Source organism: the organism of the source record quoted next, unplaced genomic scaffold, assembly GCF_019419815.1.
Source record: "Pyrus x bretschneideri cultivar Hongxiangsu unplaced genomic scaffold, Pyrus_bretschneideri_v1 Contig79, whole genome shotgun sequence".
Taxonomy (NCBI): Eukaryota; Viridiplantae; Streptophyta; class Magnoliopsida; order Rosales; family Rosaceae; genus Pyrus; species Pyrus x bretschneideri.
In genome coordinates, this window is record NW_025999819.1 from 1,458,344 (window position 1) to 1,472,516 (window position 14,173).

At 35.6% G+C, this 14,173-nt stretch overlaps 1 protein-coding gene and 2 non-coding genes across 3 annotated transcripts; all 3 read left to right on the forward strand.

Annotated features, from left to right (window-relative positions):
• The first annotated feature begins 359 nt into the window (after nucleotides 1–359).
• On the forward strand, nucleotides 360–431 carry TRNAE-UUC. The gene has a single exon. It is a non-coding gene; the product is annotated as a tRNA-Glu (tRNA).
• A 3,614-nt stretch (nucleotides 432–4,045) lies between these two features.
• On the forward strand, nucleotides 4,046–4,117 carry TRNAE-UUC. The gene has a single exon. It is a non-coding gene; the product is annotated as a tRNA-Glu (tRNA).
• Nucleotides 4,118–4,195: 78 nt separating this feature from the next.
• LOC103941596 lies at nucleotides 4,196–6,690 on the forward strand. Its single transcript, XM_009351803.3, has 3 exons — nucleotides 4,196–4,470; nucleotides 5,681–5,718; nucleotides 6,397–6,690. Exons 1-3 carry the CDS (start codon nucleotides 4,395–4,397, stop codon nucleotides 6,508–6,510), a joined length of 228 nt encoding a protein of 75 aa, XP_009350078.1. The 5' UTR covers nucleotides 4,196–4,394; the 3' UTR covers nucleotides 6,511–6,690.
• The last annotated feature ends 7,483 nt before the right edge of the window (nucleotides 6,691–14,173 follow it).

A 14,173-nucleotide genomic window follows, 5' to 3' on the forward strand; every position in this document is an offset into this window, starting at 1 on the left:
TACTTGAGACATAAGTCAATCCATAGATTGTAGGAATCTCCAAGATATAAGAAACTAACTTGATCCCTAGTCAGATCAGATTCCATGTCTTTCAAATTGTGTTCATTTTTGACAAGACTTGCGGGCCTTATCTACCATTCCAAAAACAAGGTATGGTGACACCCCTGATCGTTCATATAGTCAACCCAATAAGAGCCGGCTAGTCCATAACTGAATATAAAAAGTGCTTGTATTCCGATCCGCCCTTCTCTGACTCAAAAAAATTCACGGTACCGTACTCTATACAGGTGCTGCAAGGCCCTGAAGAGAAGCTATGATGGAAAACTGCATTTAGTGAATGTTTAGAATTACAACCATAATCCATTGTCGTCCAGCGGTTAGGATATCTGGCTTTCACCCAGGAGACCCGGGTTCGATTCCCGGCAATGGAATCTTTTTAACTTTTAAATTTAAATGTCAAGCCCTTATTCCTGTCCAGCTCCATATCAATCAACCTTCTGATATCCTTTTTTTAGTAAGGCTTGCTTGAGGAAGATGGCTGAGGAAAATAGCTGCTTCACACGGGTGGCTACCGCCGCCGCTGACAGTGGTGCCATTGGTATTCCTTTAAAACACCCTTCACAAATCATCTTCAGAACCCTTACTTATATGTTCTGTATTTTGTTTTTCTCTGTTGATATTCTTGGGTTTGAAATATGCTCACATTCTTTTTGTGTAGAAAGGAAGTGTATCCCAATCTATTTTGTTAATTTTCCGTGTCGTCCTAATGGATGTTCAGATGGTAGGCTCTTGTCAAATGACTTTGTTTTTTTATGTTTTCACAAATCTCTGATGAATCCTGCACACCGTCTTGCTCGTTTTCTGCCGTGTTATTCTCCTACCCTGTTGTGTTTTCTAATGTCTAAAGTTACTTCCTTTTTAGTAAACACCGTCGAGTTGAGCTCAGATTACCATGAAATATTTACAGAGTTTATCCTAAAACCGAGTGAAAAGGACAGCTTAATCACGTTACCAGTTATCAGCCCTTACTTCCTCCTTGGTAACTAGTTTGTTGTATATCGTTCTGTACAAATATCATACTACCTTACTCCAGATAGGGAATGTAGCTTTGACGTTAGAAATATACACGTAATTTTCTGTTGACATATATCATTTTACTTTCTTTGACATTTTTTGTTAAATCTGATGATTCATCACTATCTTAGTCCACATATATTTGTCGCGGGATATCATCATAAGAATTCTATGAACATGTCCAGTTTCGGAGTATGGAACGTATGGCGCTTTAAGGTTTAAGGTACATTCTCTGTTCTCAATTCTCATGCTGAAATTCAACTCAAAGAGTTCTAGTCGTTTTTATCTGTTGTCTTTCTAAATACAAATCCCACATGTTATGTTCATGGTTTTTCATTTCGAGCAGTTTTTGCTACCATGACTAATGTCTAAAAAATGACTGAGAATACGAGTCTTATGACCCAGAGAAAAGGATGAGGGTTGATGAAGGGTTACTAATCCCATCATATATAGCCTAATTTTGATCCCATTTTGGATTGCTTTTCTGGAATATGAGATTACTGTAGAGAAATTTATTTGTCAAATTTGCTGTCATCCTGGTGAATGTGTAGATGAAGGGCATTTTTATAACCCATTCATGGCTTGTCAATTTTCTAGTTCGGCGGTAACATGTCTTTTGTACTATAACCTGCACTATATTCAACTGATATGTGGTACTGATATAGATATAATGTTTACCAATTTGATCAAGTAAAACCTAGAAGCAGTAGATCGAACTGAAAGAACACAAAAAAATACATACAGAAAAATGTATACAAAACCTTCAAATTACAACAAAAATCAATAGTGATGAATCAAAGTTGATAGAAAGTAACAGATCATGGAAAAAGGATATTGGACGTGCAATTGACATGAAGGAGCAAAAAAAAAAAAAAAAAAAAATTGGAACTTAAATTTGTGCATGGTTCATATTAGATCACCATAAGGAAATATTCACCACGAAAGAAGAACCTCAGCGAAGAGAAAGGTAAAAAGAGGGGGAGGGGATAAGCGAAGGCACTCTACCTTCTTCCCTTCCACTAGCAACTATGGTCACTACTGTGAATTTAAAGTAAAAGAACAAGTAATGTTTATCAACATAGTAAATTTCTTTTTTTAACTGTGAGGAAATAGGGTTTTTTTTATTTAGAATCATGTGTCAACTCTATGTCCGTTGGATTAAAAGTTTTAACGAGACAAGCAGACTGAGTGGAAAAAAAGATGTTTAGTACAAGATCTAGTAGTAGCACGGAACTTGCATGCTTTTGTTGAACGAAAGCTTGCATCCATGTTTTTGTAGTAGAGAATCTATTTGCAAAAGTGTAGAATTATGACTCCTTGTAGTGATGTGTGAAAATATCATAATATATATAGGGATATATCAATCTCTATCGAGGTGGGAATCCTACACTATTTACAATTGGCAATTACATGCCTATAATACATGCTATAATAATGGAGAAGATTCCCGTTTAATTAATGATATTTTAACACCCCCTTCAAACTGAACCAGCTTGGTCGGAAAAGTTTGAAACAAAGAAGGGCATGATGAGACTGATGAAGAGCTTTAGTGAGGAGATCAATCGGTTGATCAACAAAGGGAATATAACAAACACGATGACTACCAAGAGCAGCCTTTCCACGGACAAAGTGATAATCAAGTTCAATGTGATGCGTGTGTGCATGATGAACAAGATTAGCAGCAAGATAGGTAGCACTCAAATGATCACAATGTAGTAAAATAGGTGTAGTCAAGCAATCTCCAAGCTTACCAAGAAGAAAGCAAACCCAAGTAGTCTCCAATGCACACACATGAGCAAAGGAGCGATACTCAAACTCAGCACTAGAGCAGGACATTTTGGGTTGTTTTTTGGAGCACATGATATAAGATTAGAACCCTAATAAATAAGATAGCCAGTAGTAGAGCACATAGTATTCAGACAACTTGCCCAATCAACATCTGAATAGGCAGATAAAGAAGTAGAAGAACTCTAAGGACCCATATGAATGCCAAAATCTAAAGTACCTTTAACATAGCGAAGAATCCATTTAGTAGCGTTCTAGTAAGTATTACGAAGAGCACTCATATACTGAGCAACCGTGTTGACAACAAAGGAAATATCAGGACAAGTAAGGGTAGAAACTGTAGAGAACCAACTAACTCACAAAAAACAGTGGGTGAAGCAAGCAGAGAGCCATATGTAGCAGTAAGTGCAACCTTTATAGCAAGTGGAGTTGAGGCCGGGGTTACAGGAAACCATATCAAATTTTGTACTTAGTGTAAGATTCCTACCTCATGTTTCGAAAAACTTAATCTTTTGATTAAATTGGAATGTGTGGGATGTGTGGAAGCTTAGAAAATTAAACGTTACACTTTTCTATTTTATTTTATTAATGTGTTGGAATATGCTTAAACCTATTAAACCATGGTTTGTTTGGTTTGGTTTTGATGTATGGTTTAGTTTCATGTATTGGTCAAATTCAAACCAAACTGAATCATTGAGTGCTAATTGGTTCAGTTATAATTTTTATGTCAAATTGAAGTACCCCACACTTATTGGTATATGTGTGTTATTTATTGTGTGGGGTCCCTTTTTGTGTGTAAATATAGCTATATATTTACATTATAGAGTGGAGGATTTGAGCTAAGATAAACAATAGACTAGAGCGATAACGTTGGGTTAGAGAGTTAATTGTTAGAGTGAGGGGAGTTTTTATAATAGTGGCATCATGTTGGTTGCTACTTGGCCCATAGCTGAGGAGACTAAATTTGTAGGTAAAATTTAGTAAACTAAAAAAAACATAAAAGTTGATGATTGAATTAATACTTAAGTGTATAAACGTGCTCATTTTCTATTGGTGACAAAAATTTAGTTTGTAAATTTTATCTACAAATTTAGGTTCCTTGTTATTACTGTTTCTCCTTTGTACTTGGTGAAAGTTTAGAAACGAGTACGCATACTTAGCATATAAAACATATCTAAGTCACTAATCCGTTGTCGTCCAGCGGTTAGGATATCTGGCTTTCACCCAGGAGACCCGGGTTCGATTCCCGGCAACGGAACTTTTTAATTTCATTTACTTTTCTTTTTAATTTTTTTAAAAAATATTTGTGCTTTTAGTAGGTTATCAGAAAGACAAGAACACTAAACATCGGACGGACGCCGAGTCCTCACGGAAGGCTTCCATAAACCCAAAAGCCCTGCTTCTCCGTCTGCTTCTGCGTTCGTGTGTGTGTGCTCTCCAAGCAAACTTGTGCCCCACTCCTTTACAGCTCCACTTCCCCTATTTATTATTTCTTCGCTCACTTCCTCTGCATATCAGTTGGGAGAGAGAGAGAGATGGCTAAGGAAAACAGCTGCTTGACTCGCGTGGCCACCGGCGCTGTAATTGGCGGAGCTATCGGCGGTGCCGTCGGTATTTCTCTAAAACCCACTTTCTAAATTTTGCTTCAAAACCCTTGTTTTTGTTCTTTTCGCTTTCTTCTGTTGCTTATCTTGGGTTGTTGTGGAATCATCCTTTGATGTTCTTATTTAATCTGGGTTTTTGAGATTTTGTTTGTTCGAATACTTTGCGATCTTTTAAATGCATGTTGTTTGGTTTGTTTTGATGGGCATCTGGAAATCAAAGCTTTAGGTATTCCAAACTTGTAAATTGGGGTTTTTTATTTTTCTGTCACTTTGTTTTGGATTTTCAGTGAGTAGGTTAACTTGAATTATGCCCACATTGTTATCGTGTAGCGAAGAAGTATAGATCATTGGATTTTGTTAAGTTTCCGCAATGTCTTGATGCATATGTTGATGGTAGGCCCTTGTTGAAGGACTTTGTTCTCATGTTGTATGATGATCTTGATTCCAATTACTGTATAAATTTCCGTTCAGATTATTGCCACTCAACGGGGATCTGAAAAAGGAATGGGAAACGTCGACGTATTATAGCAAACTTTAGCTGGCCTGAAATTGGCAAAAGCTGATCACCTATTTCTCTTCTTGACTTTTCACAAATCTCTGAAGAATCCCTCACTTGTTACTGAAAGAAATGTTTTCCTCGTTTTCTCTCAAGTACTTCTCCAGGCCTGTCTTGTTTTCTAATGCTAATAGTACACTCCCTTCTTGTGCTGATAGACATCCCGACCAACCCTTTCCCGGGCAGTATTTACAAAGCTAATCACGTTATCTGTCATCAGTTTTCACTTCCACCTTGGTAACTAGTTTGTTGTATAACATGCACTTCTTCTACGGTACAAGTAGCATGTGATATTGACATGTTATGTAAGTTTAACATTTGTATAAAGTGAAAACCTAGAACAAGTAAGAGACAAGTAAAATCATACATTTGTTCTGGATGTTACAAATCCCGTCACTGCCCTACTCCACATGTGTAGGGAATATAGCTTAGACATTAGATTAATATAACATTTTGCTTCCTCTGAAAAACGTGTCTTTTGTTAAATCTGATGATTCATTACTACCTTAGTCCACATACTTCTTTCGGCACCATAATAATATAAGAGTGGTGGATTATATAGTCTGGAACATGATCTTTTACGATAAATTTGTCAGCTAGCTTGAGAAAAAATGGATGTTTGCTTTACCTTGCCTATTCATAATTTATCGAATATGTCCAGGTTCGGTGTATGGGACATACGAGGCTTTAAGGTTTAAGGTACGTCCTCAGATCTAGTCTCTAGTTATTTTCATCGTTTTAAATACAAATTCCACAATTTTCTGCTCATGGTTTTTTGTTAATACTTTTTTAAGCTTCCATGACTATTGTCTAAAAACTGAGAATATGGGAACATCCATCTGAACAGTATGTGCTTAGGCTCACTACATATATCGATTTGGGATGGGTTTTTTTTTTTTTTTTTTTTTTTTGTGGGGGGAGGAGAGGTTTTTTTTTGGGGGGGGGGGGGGGGGGGGGAGGGGAGGAGGTGGGTGGTGTTGGCTGGCAGGGGGTGGGTTTAACTTTGAAATCAATTAAACTACCATTCTCAACTTTGCAGACTTTCTGAAGCCACAAACACCAAACGAGAAAATGGAGTGACCTTCAGGAAAAATATTGGCTGCATTTTGAGCGATGGTCATGCTAGTGGCATAAGATGAATGAAAACTTCAAATGGTACATTTGTGATGATTCAATTTACATTAGATGGTCAAGTTTTCTAAATGGGTCTGTGTGTTGAGAAACATAAAAATTTACAATCCCACCATTCGTCAATATGTGATGAGACTTTGTGTCATTGCAATTGTTTTTCACATGTTAAATTATCAAACAATGCTATCCTCTAAAGAGTCTGCCATGCTTGCATTTAATTTTTTTTTGTCATAATTATGCTTGCAGGTGCCAGGATTTCTGAAGATCAGGCACATTGGACAAAGAACAGTGTCGAGTGCCGCTCTCTTTGGTCTTTTCTTAGGTGCCGGGAGCTTGATACATTGTGGGAAGTCATATTAAGCTCTTTCCTGCCTTAGATGAAGTAATTTGTTCTGTTTACATAGTTTTGCTTTTGAACATGAAGCTAGATGCTGCGCAGAAGGTGTGTCGTGGCTAATAGTTGTTTCTTCAAAGTCAGTAGTTCTGTTCTGTTGTTTCTGCCTTTAACGTTATATCGAAATTGTTTTTGATTTCTGTCTCTCAACGATTATTCATAATTGTCCTACGGCGATGCAGACAATTGGATTATCTTAACCGGTTACTTTGTGTGTTAGCTGACTGTAGAAATTTTGGCCTCTCATCGATACGTTCTTTCAATAAAACAAGATAAAAAGAAACTCGCAGAGAACTCCAACACTATGTCTAGTCAGGTAGTAAATCAAGGAGCCATATCCAAGCAAGAGAGCATTGTATCAGCTTCTTTTTCTTTTGGGTAAAAAGAAACTGTCAACAAAACTACTAGTACAATACATTAAGAGACTCCAGACTGAAAAAGAATAATCCCTAAATTATGGAGATTCCAATGTGCATAAAGTAAGCCCAAAATCCAACTCTCCCCACACATTATCCACCTACCCTCTAACATCGTAAAAAGTCCTATTTCTTTCCCATCTCAACCGACCATCTTCATTACGATCTCTCTAATAGATATGAGATTCATATACCTACCTAAATTAGAGAGATTGTATACAACACGAGCAGTAGAGATGGTAATTATAGAGCAACGTCAATTTTGACTAAAACTATTTTTCTTAGAAACTATATTTTAGGCATGTGGGTTATGCACAACCTCATTCACGTAGTGTTTTCTTTTTCCTTTTTTTTTTTTTTTTTTGTCTAAGAATTTTCTTTTTATTAAAAGGCAACCTCATTGATGTAATAATCTTACTATTAAATGTTCAGAATCCTATATTAATATTAGTAAAATACAAATATGAATATAGGTATGAATGGTTTTTTGACATTTAGTGTAAAATCCTATATCGTCCAGAGGAGTGGATCCTCTAAGCCTTATATGTATATTCTCATCTCTACCTAGCACGAGGCCTTTTGGGAGCTCACTGGCTTCGGGTTCTGTAGGAACTCAGAAGTTAAGTGAGTTCGCGCGAGAGCAATCCCATGATGGGTGACCCATTGGGAAGTTCTCGTGTGAGTTCCCAGAAACAAAACCGTGAGGACGTAATCGGGGCCTAAAGCAGACAATATCGTGCTACGGTGGAGTCGAGCTCGGAATGTGGTGGGAGCTTGGGCTGGGATGTGATATTTAGTATGAACGGTATAATAACATCGGCAAGTAAACGAAATTGTTTCGTTAAACCTATAACATTTAGCCCTTCATGACTAGAGATTAAGCTGGATAGAGCAAGTGATTATGAAATAGAGCAATACCATATTAAGAGGTTTTAACAAACACCTAGTGTGCAACGCGGCCAAGAAACCAAAACCAATCAGGAAAAACGGCCACCAATTTAGGTAATCCGCGTCGTTGAAATTTGATCAAACGGTTGAAATTATTATAACTTTTAAAATGAGCCCTTGTTTGTAGTCGTTGGATCAAATTTCAATGGTATGGTTTCCTTGATTTGATGGATTAGGAGGAAGGGATCCAGAGATGATCCCTTTCTGTTGATTTATAAGTAAAAAACAAATAAAGGTTTGAAATATGACATATTGTTGGGTCCGGAATAATTTAAGCCTAGCTTAATTTTTGGCTTGAATTTAGCCCAAAGATATGTTTTCTCCCAAGATTTATTTTAGCCCAATGATTGGTAGGAGTGGGTTAGATTCTAATTGGTTCGGTTCAAAATTTTTCGATGTTTGTTCGGTTCAGTTGTTTTCCGGTTCGATTTCGGTTTTTTTTATTTTTTAAACAATACAGTCTGGTCACACGGATCCTTTAAATCTTATGTCTATAAGTTCATGTCAAAACCTGCATGTTTCATATAGAAAACCACAATTAAGCATTACTACCTAACACCTGCAAAACTGCAATAGTAGATGGAAGCATAATACTCTGATTACAACAAATCTTCTGTTCATAACAGTTTACATGGAAAGGGATCCTCTCCAGATCCCTTCCACTAATCTTCCTCATCAAACAATCTGGACCTTTAAAATTTGATCCAACGACTACAAACAGGGATCCACTCTAAAAGTTATAATAATATTAGCCGTTAGATCAATTTCAAGGATTCAGATTGTTTGATGAAGAGGATAAGGTAGAAGGGATCCAGAGATGATCCCTTTCCGGTTTGCATTCGTCGGTTCCAGAGAAATTCCTTCAATATTATGACACTAAAGAAACTAAGGATACTATCTTGTTGGTTACCTGCTAAGTTACTGTACTGACTTTACCATGACAGACTTGTAAAAGGACTCCATGTAGTAGTCAGTGACCAATGATGATTATTGTAGTCAGTGACCAATTATGATTATTGTGGACCTTGAGTTTTAGTAATTCTGTATATGATTTTCATAATCAATAACACACACACACACACACACACACACACACACACACACACACACACACACACACACACACACACACACACACACACTAGTTTAGTTTGGTTCGGTTCGATTTCTAGACCATCAAAATCGAAACCGAACCAACCAATTTCGGTTAAGTTCGATTTGTGTTTTAGTTCGATTATTTTTTTGCTTCGATTTGGTATTTGGTTCAGTTTCTTTCTGTTTTCGATTTTTTGAACCACCTCTAATGGTTGGAGATGGTTAGGGGGAGGGGGAGGGGGGGGGGGAAGGTTTAAAGCTTATATTTTAAGTTTTATTCTATGGATTGGAGATGGTCTAAGATGCGGTCTTCTCACAATCTTGTTGGATCAAATTGAATGGTTGACATTAAAACTCCCCTAATTATTTTTTTAAGAAAATGTTTTTTTTTTTTTTAATTAGTAGTTTTCTACTTATCATAGAGAGATTATCTACTTGATTTATATTTAGTAAACCATGTGATGTGGTAGTTGATGGTTAGACTCTTTTTTTAGATCATTAAAAAAAGAATCCAACCATCAACTATCACATCACGTGGTCTAAAAAATATGACTTTCCTTGAATTTTCCTTGGTAAAATTGATAAATTGGGTCTAATAGCCTTGGCCAAAAATCACCAATAAAAAAGTCATGGGCCAAAAATATGTGGCACATAAATGGATCTTACAAGTTTTTTTTTATTTTTTTATAAATTTTAAATTTTTATATATTTTATCATAAATGGTCCCTGAAATTGACCCACACCATCAAGATGATCCCTAAAATTGAAAATCGATCAATTTAATCCTAAAACAGATGTCTCAAATCAATGTGGTCATTCCGTTATAATTCTGTCAAATATTTTGTTACAAGTCTAACTAAATAAATTAGAAATAGGTTTAATAATTTAATAATTAATTAAAAAAAGTTGTCAACCCAGAAACTTGGCTCCGTAGTCACCTTTGATCCCAACCCATACTCCTTTGCCTCCATCTATGTTAGCCTATGCATCTCTTCTTTGAAAAAAAAATTCTCAAGACACCCATTTTAACACCTTTCGACAACCTTCATCGAATTGGAGTAGGATCGAGACCACCTTTTATTGGGTGCTCCCTGGATCTTGGTGACGTGAAGAACGACGAGCTCTGCCTTGAGATAATCTCATTGTGTAAAAAGATGTTTTGGCAACTTTTTTAATTAGTTATGAAACCCACATCATCATATTTTTGACATAATTGTGACAGAATGACTACATTGATTTGTGATGCCTATTTTCATGGACTACGTTTATCGATTTTCAATTTCAGGGACCATATTGATGGTGTAGGCCTCAATTTCAGGGACCATTTGTGATGAAACTCTTACATCATGTCGGCCCCATTTATGTGTCACATCAGCATATAACAAAATTTTTGACAGAATTGAGATGGAAGGTCCACTTGATTTACGACATCTATTTTCAGGGACTACATTGATTGCTTTTCAATTTCAGGGACTATTTGTGATGTACACCTGTTTTGTTGATATAATTTGCAAATTTTTTTCTAGCAAAAGCAAGTGGAGGAAAATGATTTTTGATACTTGCTTGATTATAAGTATCTGGGGGTTCTGTTCTCTAAAAGGCTATAAATCCCCTTGCTTATAGAATTAAAGAAAGTTAAAAAGTTGAAGTGTTATTTTCCCACCAACCATTATTCCTAAAATAACATCTAATATATATCTAAATTCTTTTTTAATTTTTCCAAAGAATAAATATTAGAATTCTGATTAGCACAGCCGAGCCTCCACTCACTGCCAAGGCCTCACTTCTCGATTTTTATTCCTGTTAGAATTTCAGAATCCTGCCACTTCCCAGACCTCTAGCTGATTGCAACTCTCTTTCCTTCCCTTTCTCAGAGCCTTAAGGCAACCCCTTTCAAGTGACGGAGCCACAGAGACGCAAGGAGGTGCGGCCACACCTCCAATTGTTGGAAATCGACCCTAAGAGGGAAAATTCACCCCTCTAAACCTGTACGAAAGGTGTTCAGACAAATGCTTGAATGAAGGTCTATTGTCTGCAGGCTCTGGCGGAGATAGTTAAGGACTACAATAGTGCTAGGCCTACCCTGACTTGAAAAAATAAAATTAGTATTACACTTATTTCTATTTCTATTGCTTTGCAACCATTCTAAACAATTAAAACAAATTCATTCATTATTTATTTTTAATCCAACAGATCTCATCCCAAAATTAAGTATATATTTTGAATGGTCATTTATCACAAAGGGTGGTGTTATCTACATACCCTTTTTTTCCTTCCACATACCCCCTGTTAATTTATGTCATTTGATCTTCTTCAAATCATTCAATTGGATGACTGAAAATTAAGAGAGGTGTGTGAAAGGTAAAAAGAGGTGTGTGGATAACACCACCTTATTACAAATGAATAACATTTAAATTAAAATCCATCATTCACTTTTAATTAAAAAAATCGTCTTTCACTTATGCACTGGCAGAGTTTTTCCCTATTTTTCTTGAATTTCATATATTTAGTCATTTCAAATCCCTAATTTATTGAATAAAGGACAAGAATGTTTGTAATACTCTAATATTCTCTATAAAACATTTGTTTCTATTCTATCCCACCTCTTACTTGAGTTTTAGGGTTTGCAAAAGTTTTAGTAATTCTGGGTTTAATAATTCTTTCAATAGTAGTATATATGACATCGTGCAATGGTTTCAAAATATGAAATTCGTCAAGAATAATTTTGATTAGATAAAATTATCTATGCATATGTTAGTTTTGACTACTTAATTATTTGGATATATATTATGATGTTTTGCATTAGTAATTTTATAACTCCTATTCGTGTTTTCTTCTTCTATACTTGTGTGAGGCCCCTCCTCACAAAAACTCTTAGCTCCTCTACTGTCTCCAGGGGACCACTAGTCTGCTGTCTACAATTCCTTGCTTTGAAATTAAAGGTCTCATCTCTTCTTCCTGTCTGAGTGTTGGCTCTTCGTCTTCCTCATATTTCAGAGATAGCTAGCTTCGGTTTTGGAATTGGATCGTCAAATGTTTTTGAAATGGCCGTGACCGCCGTGGCTAGAAACCCTTTTTTATGCGTCATAATTAAGGTAGGCCTTGGGGGGCCTTGGGCAACTCCTCAAGTCGGGCCAATTTTCTGTCTCCTTTTTTGTTTTTCTTTTTGTTTAATATTTATATTGAACGACATGCATTTTGGTGCTGTGATTACCCCTCGATTTCCATTTTATTTGAGTTATTTTTTTATTTTGTCAAATTGATCATTGTGGGTGTGCTTTTTTGTTTTTTTGTTTTTTTTTAACAAACAATATTATTACATGAAACAAGAGGGAGTGAGCTTAACCTCACAATGCATTAGCAATAATGTGGTTCAAATTCCCTTTTGACGAGAATCGAACCTAAGACCTCTCAGTTATAAGTGAAGAGGAATTGTGGACCATAATATTAAATGACTATTGTGTTTTTTGTTAGAGCATTAGTAAAGCTACGTTATGAATTTAATTACAATATTTATGATATAAGTTTAACCATGTTAGCCAAAGTTGTTTGTGCAAAGTTGCACCTTAAATCAACATTGTCTACTTTTTAGTCATCCTTTGAAGCCCAACTTTTAAAAAAAGTAATAATTCGAAATCTTTTAGTCATTTAGTGATTATTCTAAAAAAATAGATAAGCCATGAATGCATATTATTCAGTTAAGGACCGTAATTTTGACAATGTTAATCAAAAGCTTAAATGAATATATTACTTAGTACTCACATCGTTGATGTACATTTTATCAAAAAAATTACATTTAACTTTTCTAAGAATACCACATTTATTCCCAAGCTACCCTGAAACACCAACACACCACATCACCAACTGACGCGACCAACACCATGTCGCAACTGACACCAGCCACCATCACCCACAACAGATTGCTTGCTATGACACACTCATAATTGCCTAATTGCATTCACGGATATAGACTACAAATTCATTATTCATCAAGGTTCTAAAAGAAGTTAGATGCTAGTCGAGCGGCAGACTAGGGTCTAGTGTCTAGGTGGCTAGGCGAACTAGACGGATTTAAGTAATTTTATCATATATTGTATAAATAAGTGCCTATTTATACTTTAAAAAAAACACATAATTGTATTGAGATACATAAATTGATAACTAAAATGACATACAGATTATAAGGTATTGAACATATTGAAAATATGAGAAGCAAACATATAATGAGCATTCATTCAAGTATTCAATATGTTTCTTACATTTTATTAACAAAATAAAATGCAAAAAAATTATTAATTTTTTATGTAAGTAAGAGTCGCGACCTAGGCAGGTCCTAGGCGGGTTTAAGTACTGGTTTGGTAAACACTTAAAAACAACTTATTTTCACAGTTTTAGGTGAAAAAAAGCTAAAAACGTGAAGCAGCAAAAATAAGCTTATTCTCAAAGCACAGCAGAAGCAGTTTTTTTTTTTTTTTTTTCAAAGCACAACAATACCAAACTAGTCCTAAGTGAGATAGGCGGAGGGGTATGTTTGGATGAAGATTTTCTAAGTTCCAAGGGACTGATGCCAAGTTATTAAGGAATGTACTACAAAATATGAACAACATTATAACTTGCTTGTATTGATAAATTATGAATGACTTTAATATTGTTTAGTATCTAAAAAGATTTAGTTATCTACATTTTTTAAGACTTTTTGCCCTTTCAACTTCGCCCCTTCCCCAACAATTTGTGGCTTCATTGCCCTTCCCTCCCTTCTAAATCCCACGACCAAACCTCATGCCGTATTTCCAAAATTGAATCCTTATGCCCCATTCCCAAATTTGTGACAACCCAATCCCACCCTTCCATGCCCAACTCCTTCTTCTTGTCTCCCATTTCTTTGATCAAATTTTTAAATAATTATATTATTGGTAAAATGTTTTGAACAACTATTATCTATGACTACACTAAAGGAAAAAAAAATGAATAATACATTTTTTTTGCCAAAGAATAAAATATTTATTTGAAGTAATTGAGATAGTTGCAGTGTGATAGTACATTGAAGATAATTTTTCCTCTTTTTTTTTGGCTTTGGTCCTTAGTATCACTTTACAAGAGGATAAAATTAATACAAATAAAAAGTGGGAAGACAATGGAATGGTTGATCAGCCCTCAAATATATTTAGTA

Coding starts and splice junctions, on each gene's coding strand:
- LOC103941596 (XM_009351803.3), top strand. CDS start 4,395: ATGGCTAAGGAAAACAGCTGCTTGACTCGCGTGGCCACCGGCGCTGTA. Junction 4,471..5,680: donor AGCTATCGGCGGTGCCGTCG/GTATTTCTCTAA, acceptor GAATATGTCCAG/GTTCGGTGTATGGGACATAC. Junction 5,719..6,396: donor ACGAGGCTTTAAGGTTTAAG/GTACGTCCTCAG, acceptor TTATGCTTGCAG/GTGCCAGGATTTCTGAAGAT.